Source organism: Pinus tabuliformis, chromosome 9 (genome assembly GCF_031772625.1).
Source record: "Pinus tabuliformis cultivar Carrire ecotype Pingquan chromosome 9, CPIR1, whole genome shotgun sequence".
Classification (NCBI taxonomy): domain Eukaryota; kingdom Viridiplantae; phylum Streptophyta; class Pinopsida; order Pinales; family Pinaceae; genus Pinus; species Pinus tabuliformis.
The window spans coordinates 1,696,559,537-1,696,568,005 of NC_142307.1; the positions used below are offsets into that span (position 1 = coordinate 1,696,559,537).

The 8,469-nt window shown below is 45.4% G+C and overlaps 1 protein-coding gene across 1 annotated transcript; it reads right to left on the reverse strand.

The window, feature by feature from the left end:
* Window positions 1–3,316: 3,316 nt before the first annotated feature.
* LOC149155409 (uncharacterized) lies at window positions 3,317–7,612 on the reverse strand. The gene is made up of 2 exons (XM_089444417.1): window positions 6,731–7,612; window positions 3,317–6,526 (listed from the first exon to the last, which is right to left on the reverse strand). Exons 1-2 carry the CDS (start codon window positions 7,610–7,612, stop codon window positions 3,317–3,319), a joined length of 4,092 nt encoding a protein of 1,363 aa, XP_089300543.1.
* Window positions 7,613–8,469: the final 857 nt, after the last annotated feature.

Here is an 8,469-nt window from a genome sequence, read left to right on the forward strand (position 1 = left end):
CAAGAAACATGGTCTTCATGTGCTTGCACCTAAGACATGCCATCTGTCAAAGTAAAACATTAAGAACTTAAAGTCTATTGTTGTATTTGGTTGGCATGAAATTTTATTACTTTTGTAAATAGGTTTATTTCAATTATATATATGTGTGTGTGTGTTATGAATAAAATGCATTATTTAGAAACGAGAAAAAAGTGTAAGGTAGATTTGATCACTTCTTTTGATTGTGTTTACATGGAACTCAATGTACTTTGGCTGATAAATTATCAAAAAATGGACTCTAAAGTTTAGGACTTCATGCTAGATTATTCTATTTGAGTTTAAAAATGGCTTTTTGTCAACATTTTTTCTTGGATTAGTTTAGATGTATTGTATGTAATATGTTGAGGTAACCCATATACGCGCCCCAACTTCAGGTCATCTTAGTGCGATAGGTTCTATTAGATATTACAGGATCGTGATAGATCATGTAGCCCACCGAGAGTTCATGTTCCCCTCGTAGATATTATCTTCGATGTCACTGGGAGTGTCAAAGGCAGTGTTTTTGTCTCTTTTGATGACCATGCTACATCGAATGGACCTTCTTCACCTATTTCAGGTACACCTCATGCATTTTTAAATCCTCTTTAAACTTTATGCGCTCACGTCCTGAAATTATCTTTAATTTTTAAATATCTTCAACTTATGTGTATGAATTTAATGTATATGTTATTATGCTTCTAGTTTGTTAATGATATATATGTTAAATTATGTCTATGATTTACAAGTCCTTATTAGGCTGAAGCTGAGGACTAGAGTGCAACATCGATCCCTCTGTGGGATGATGCTATAGCTCAGATCAAAATAGACGGTGTTACAACCCATCATACATGGATCACGACAAAGATAGAGAAGATCCCTTCCAATTCACTGGCTCATCTTGCATTATATTTAATGGTAGATAGTATCATTAGGTTGATCAATACATACTGGAGCGCATGCCCACATAGCCACATATTACAGTTCATACAGAGGATCAGGAGGCATGAGGTTAGAGGCCCAAATTCTTGGGAGGCGGTGAAGGAAGCCAACAAGGACATTGATGTTTTTTAGGAGTTGTTCGACATCCCTCTCAATCTCCCTTCTAGACATAAAGGTCTGATTCCACTGAATTATTTTAGTAATGTTCATGCAACCCCTTTCATTTATGATAGATTCATTGGAGCTTGGGGTTCATTCCCCCACCATTACCAGGTTGCCATTTATTTTTCTTAGGATTTATATGTAGATTTTTTGTTACATATGAGACCATATTACACTGATACTAGATCTCATTATTATGGACCCGGCTTGGGACGTACCTATGAGAACTAGGGGGCTTGTAGGGACCCTGAGCATGTACCATCACCTCTGAAATTCTTGCCACTACTGTCTTGGAGCTTGGTATTAGTAATAGAGCTTGAGGAGTTGTCACAACTTGATGGTGAGACACGAGAGACTATTGTAGACAGCATGCATACGTCATTGGCTAGTGTGCATGTTGCATTGGATGGAGAGATTAGGAGACCGCCACCATTACCACATGACCTTTCAATTCCCTTATATGATGATGCATTTCTCATGAGTTTACCCATTAACTAACTTTTGACACATACTTGTATGTATCATGATGCCATTCCTGTGACTTGGAGGGTGCACGACCTACGTGACACGGACCAGGTACATACATATACGAAAATTTTGACTCTTATTGTCAAATTATGAATAATTATTTATATTTTTTTTTTTCTCCGTAAAAGCTATCTAATTCATATATTAACTGTACAAGTGAAAATTACAAACTGTGAGGCGAGTCTTCCAGGGCTTCTGATAGCTCGCTGGGAACCAAAAACAAAATTCTGAGGTCTCCCTCTCCGGGAAAGCCTTCACAAAACAAAACAGACCAAGCACTGATATAACGCTCCCACGCAGGGGCAGCACCAGACCATATAAGCAGAACCAGAAATAAACATCAGCGGGCTCCCATTGGAGCCTCAGGAGGAGGATTCAAAAACATTACTGCCCACGCAGGGGCGAATTGCCAGATGGGATTGACTTAATAACCAGGGGAGAATTACCAGATGGGATTGATTGAGCAACCCGACAAAATTGAAATTGAGAATTGACCCATTGAAAATGAGACCCGACCAGCTTCCAAACAAAATTACAGCAGGCGAATAGGTAGGCAACCACTTCCAGCCATCAAAACGAAAGCGCAAGAGAGAATTACCCGTGTCAATTTTGATCCTCTCGATGTGTTGAGGAAGAAGGAAGGGACGCGAAGAAGGCATCAGCTTCTTCGGCAAGGTTGTTGTCCTCCACGATGTACGCCCAGCCTTCTCCCTCTGGTTTACCCTTCCACATCTTGTGCCATGTCTCGTCATCAATACCCTGAGGAGCAGGCCCCATCGGAGGAAACGATTCATGCTGACCAGCCTCAGACGCTGGTGGCTCCAAAGCGGAGCTATGTTCCCCTGCCTCTAGTAATCCATGGACAATTTCTTTGCCTTTGCCCTCCGCTTGCTTCTTCTGCGGGTCTTGAGGGGCAGATTCCCCATTTCCTTCCAGAGTTCTGGTGAACATAATTGAGATGTGGGCACTGAGCCCTGGGAAGCTCTCAGCCCTCGGCAATGTGAAAACCACTGAGCCAAAGGAGGGAAGTTCTGATTTGTCCTCTTCAGCACTTCCAACCTCCAAAAACTAGCTGATTGGAAGTGGAGTGGCTTTGGCTCTTCAATGGCAGTAGCAGCAACAACAGTGGTGATGTTCATCCACTGCTGGAGCTCGCGAGGAAGAGCCTCTAGCTGGACCTCTTCTACACGGCTGTCGCTGACGGAGTTTAGCCATGGTGAAACTGATTCTGCTCTTGTGTGTGTGCAGGTGAGCTTGGAGTTGAAGACTGAACCAATTACCTCCCAAATCTTTCTCTGGTGCCCAATTTCCTCTCTGAGACCCGTTCCTTGGTGGCAAGGTGGACCAATTCCGGTTCTCACCCAGCAATTGAGCCAAGTGCTTCCGGCTACAGGACCAGTAACCAGAGAGGCTGTGGCAGCGATAGTAACCACCAGACACCCGACGATGAAGTGGATGGAGCTGCCACCGCCTCGGCTCTCTGCAATTCCTTCTTTCCCCAAATTCGCCCGACATACATTCCCTGCACCCTCCATTGCTCTTGTTATGCTCTGCCTCATGCTCTCGATACAGGCGCGCATTAAGTGCCCTGTACAGCCCCATAAACCTACCGCCCTCACCATTAACTCCATTAAACGCAGCAGTGGGTTTAGGTGCTAGTTGACGGCCTTCATATGGAGGCCGTATTGTCTACACGGGGCAGCCCATGCATAGCATGTGGCATGCCCATTGTTGCCGTCCCGCCACCCGCATCCGGGGTCTCTTTGTCCCTATGGATGAGACTCTCACATTCCAGCTTCCTTTGATTAGTTGGGATGATGTTCAGGTGTCCCTCAAGGAAGGCCTTATCTGAATCAACCCCTATGTTGGCAAGAAGATCAGCCACTTTATTACCTTCCCTTTTAGTGTGATTGAAAGAGATAGCATTGTAGTTGCCTATTTCCTCCGCCATGCTACTGAGTCTGGCCTCTAGTCTCCAACTATTGGCTATTTTCCTAGCTTTCGACCCATTCTGGATCCGAATAGCCATGTTTATGAGTATTTGGGAGTCCCCCTCCACTATCAGTGGTTGAAGATTGTGTCTCCTTGCAGTAAGAAGTCCTTGCCACATGCCCTCCAGCTCTGCTGAATTATTGGTATCCCAACCTAGATTGCCAAAGTAGAGTTGTTGCAGAGTTCCTAGGTGATCTCTGATGACTCCTCCAAATCCTGCAGGTCCCGGATTGCCCTTGGAAGCGCCATCAAAGTTTAGTTTGTATGAATGGATAGGCGGGGCTTCCCAATTTACCTTTCCCTTATCATTGTTATTTGCTGCCCGCTGAGAGGTTGGTTCTTGAGTCAGTTGCAGTCCCCAGTTAGATAATATGTTTTTCTCATTATCATCCGTTGGGAGATCTTGTTGGGTCCAGGATTTCAGTAACATGGTTTCTTGGATGTTGGCGTGCATGCTGTTCCATATGTCCTCCCTATTCAAGCTGCTGTTTTTGAAGATGCGCCTATTCCGTTCCTTCCAAATATTCCATAGGAGAAAACCTGGAATTAGATTCCACAGATGATTAAGCAAGCCACTTTTGTAAGGGCTTTTAGACCATTGCCTAATGGTGTTTATTATGCTTCCCATTTCTCTGCAACGCCTTTGACTCCTAAATTCTATCTTCTCCCATAGTTGAGTAGCAAGCGGACATGAGTCTAGAAGATGCTGTAATGTTTCCTCATTCTGAAAGCAATTGTGGCAGACTGAGGGCCCATGGAAGTTGCGTTTTTGCAATTTATCCCATGTGAGAATTTTTTTGTGTCCCACTAGCCATAGAAAGTGATTGATTTTGGGCCAAGTTTTGAAACTCCAAATCCTGGACCATAGAGGATCAGGTTTGACGGGAGGGTCTTCCAAAAGATTGTAGGCTTCAGAGGTGGAGTAAGCGCCCTTGGGGAGGTAGCCCCATCTGAGGATGTCGTCACTGATGTTGTGCTTAATTCTTCTTTTTGCCAATTCAGTGCTAAGGGCTTCTGCTTCCTGCGGTCTGTTGGTGGTTATTATTTGGCTGCTAGCAAGCCATTTCCTGAAGCCGCTTCCCGTGTCCGAATTCCAGAATTGGTGGACTTTGGCGTGCTGTTGCTCTTGCCCTTCTGGAATAATAGCTGCTGGTAGTGCATTGGATAGTTTGGGAAGTTGGTTCCATGCATCTTGCCAGAATCTGGCATGTTGACCATTCCTTATTTCCCAGAAACTATGTTTCTGAATCAATTGGTGGTGCTGCTTGGCCGCATTCCAAATGAGTGAACCTGGACTTGTGGGGGTGAATCGTATAAGCTCTGCATGCGGCATATTGTTGGTGTACTTGGCATTCCAAATTCTGGCCCATGGTTTGTCCGGATTTGTTAACCATTGCCACCAGATTTTGGCGGTCATGATGATATTACTGTGTTCAGGGTCTCGGAGTCCAATTCCACCTTTGTGCTTGGGCTTGCTGGTGGTATCCCATTTGACAAGCGCCCATTTATGATTGGTAGCTGAACTTCCCCAAAGAAAATTGCGCTGTAAGTTTCTCAGCCTTTTCAGGACCCATTTTGGAGCAGCTAGGATGGAGAACAAGTATAGGGGCATGGCTTGAAGGATGGCTTTGAGGAGCACTGCTCTACTTGCTAAGTTGAGGGAGCGGTGAGTCCATTGATTCAATTTGCCTTCCATTTTCTCAATAAGTCGTCTCCAAGCTGGTTGCTTTATGGCGGAGGCGGTGAGAGGCGCTCCTAGGTAAGTGGAAGGGAGAGAGGCCGATTGAAAACCCAGAATGCGAGAGACAGCCCGCTTGACAGAGGGAGGGGTATGGAAGAAGAAAATTTCGGATTTTGTGCTGTTGATTTGGGTGCCTGAAGCATTGGAGAAGTCATTAAGCAAAGATTTCAGACAAGAGGCTTCCTGAGCAGAGGGATGGCCATACAGCATGGTATCATCCACAAACTGCTGGTGGGTGGAAGCAGGGGAGTTGTGGATTGAGATACCCCGAATATGATTATCTTGCCTAGCTTGCTTGATGTGCCGACCTAGGCCCTCCGCCATTATAACAAATAAGAAGGGGGATAAAGGATCCCCTTGCCTGATGCCTCTGGAGGGCTTGAAGGGGTGGGAAGGCAGCCCATTGACAAGAATGGAAAAGTGAGAGGAGGAGATGAGGCTCATTATCCATCTTACCCAAGTGGCACAGAAGCCAAAGGCTCTCAGCATGTTCTGAATATAGGCCCAGCTGAGTTTGTCAAATGCCTTGGATAGGTCAAGCTTGAGTAACATGCCCGCTTTTTTGGAGAGCTTGAGAGAGTGAAGGATCTCATGGGAGAGCATTATACCATCCATTATTTGACGGCCTTCCACATAGCCTGATTGCTCAGGTGAGATGATTTGAGGGAGAAGGGGCTTGAGCCTGTTGGCTATGACTTTGGTAATGACTTTATAGAGAACATTGCATAGGGCTATGGGCCTGAATTTGTCAGGGGTGATGGAGTTCTCTTCTTTGGGAATAAGAGTGATGAAGGTAGAGTTTAGAGAGGGCAGCATCCATCGAAGGGCTCGAGATTCCTCCACAATTTGCCAGACCTCTACCTTAATCATGTCCCAGAAAGCATGAAAAAAATCAGTGGTAAAGCCATCAGGACCAGGAGCCTTACCTTCTTTAAGTTGCGCCATTGCTTCGTCCACCTCGTGGCTGAGAATCGGGCTCATGAGCAGATCGTTTTGCTCCTCCGTTATTAACCTGGGAATATTGCTTGTGATTTTCTCTATAGCTGCCGTCCGATCCCCTGTTTGTTCTTGGTGGACTTGTTTGAAATGATTGAGGAGGGTTTCCTCAATTTTCTCATGCTCCTCCTCTTTACCTCCTGCCTGGTTCTGGATGAATGAGATCTTGTTGTGCATTCTTCGTTGCACTGTAGTGTTGTGGAAGAATTTGGTATTACGCTCTCCTTCTTTGAGCCATCTCACCCTTGATTTCTGTTTCCAATAAATTTCTTCTTGTTTTCTTCTTTCCTCAAGTTGATTGTAGATGCGCTTTTCTTCTTCTAGTGTAGCCTCTGTATGCCCTGAATTGATGACCTCCTGGTGGAGAAGCTTGAGCTCCTGATTGAGTTGTTGTTGGGCTTCGAAGATGTTCCCAAAGGTCTCCTTATTCCATTGTTTGAGGTGACTTTTTAGGTACCTTAGCTTCTGCTGGAGAATGAACATTTTGGTGCCTTCTGGAGGAACAAAGGAGGCCCAAGTAGTTTTGACGAAGTCCTTGAATGCCGGGTGGGTAAGCCAGAATTTTTCAAATCGAAATGGCTTCCTGGTGCTGCTCCCTGGTCTTTGCCATTGAAGGGCAATTGGCCAGTGATCCGACCCAGAGTGAGCCAGAATCTCCGCATTGAAATCTCCCCCGATGTGCACTGCGTTGTCCGATATCAGGAATCGGTCCAACTTGGAGGCAATCTGATGCTTCCCTTTCCTGTGATTGCTCCAAGTGTAGATACCATTACAAAAGGGCAGATCAATAAGGGAGGCATTTAGGATGAAATCCTTGAAGTGTTCCACTTCAGGTTCCAATCTGGTTCTTCCCCCAATTTTATCCTCTAGTCGGGTGATCATGTTAAAATCTCCCGCCACAATCCAGAGAGGATGTTGTCTGCTGTTACTGAGTGCCTCGATGGTGTCGAGGAGTATTTTTTTACTGCCTCCATCCTGTGGGAAGTAAACATTGGATAAGTTCCCATGTACCTGAGTGCCTATAATGTGAAAGGCTGCCTGAATGAGATGGTGGCCTGCATGGAAATCCGTTAGAGTTATAGCTTGAGTGTTCCAGGCTATGGCAAGTCCTCCCGAGGCTCCAGTCGCATCCACGGCCACAGAATGGCAGCCCGGCCAGGCTTTGGAGAGTATTCGTCCCAGAGTATCGCTATTACATTTGGTTTCTTGAAAAAAGCATATGTGCGGCTTCTCCATTTTTATCATGTTTTTGAGCATTCTATATTTTGCAGGGCCGTTAAGGCCTCTAAGATTCCAGGAGATGAGCTTCATTGATAACTAGGTTGAGAGGGGCTGAAGTATTTCGTAAGCTTCGCATAGTGGCCTGAATCCACTAGGACTTCTCCAAGCTCTATTGTTCTTTGCAGAACTGTTTTCCTTCCTCTTTTTTTAAAATCCTTTGGACGCAATCTACCATCCCAGGTGCTTCCTGCTTGAATCCCTAACTGCTGTTGTTGGTAGACTTTGGAGATGACCATCTCCAACTTTTCTAGGTCAGTTTCAGCGATGGATTCAAAGGCCCTTTTCCTGCATGCTAACTCTAGTTCATTAATGTCCAGTCCGTGAAGATCCACGTTTTCAGCTTCTTCCTCCATTATTTCTATGACACTGTTGTCTTCCTGTGCAGGCTCTGAAGTCTGGGTAGATTTTTGTTTCCCGTCTATCTCCATATTCTTGGGTGTAATCACCAGATCCTCCTGATTTCTAGATAAAATGGTGGGAATAATGATAGGGGTTTTCGAGATGGGGGGGGGGGGAGGAGGGAGGGGGGCGGCTTGAGGAGGATGGATGGTCAGATTTGCTGGGATTTTCCATGGGTCGTTCTTCCGGAATGTTGTTGAGGATTTCAAAACTATTCTTGGATGCTTGGTCTTTGTGGTTGTTCGGTTGAGACTTTTGCCCACTGGCATTTTTCCGGTGCGATCGCCTTCTGCTGGTTACTTTGGTGAACCCATCATGATTTGGCTTGGTAGTGGGATTCTGAGACAGATCTGGGGCATTTAGCGGACAATCCCTGAATAAGTGCCCTAGAGCATGGCATCTTCTACATCGGA

Bases quoted from the DNA above. Each gene is read 5' to 3' on its own strand.
- LOC149155409 (XM_089444417.1), bottom strand. From the start codon at position 7,612: ATGGAGAAGCCGCACATATGCTTTTTTCAAGAAACCAAATGTAATAGC. The intron at 6,527-6,730 runs GTCATCAATTCA...TCATTCATCCAG, and splicing joins TCAAGCTTCTCCACCAGGAG to AACCAGGCAGGAGGTAAAGA.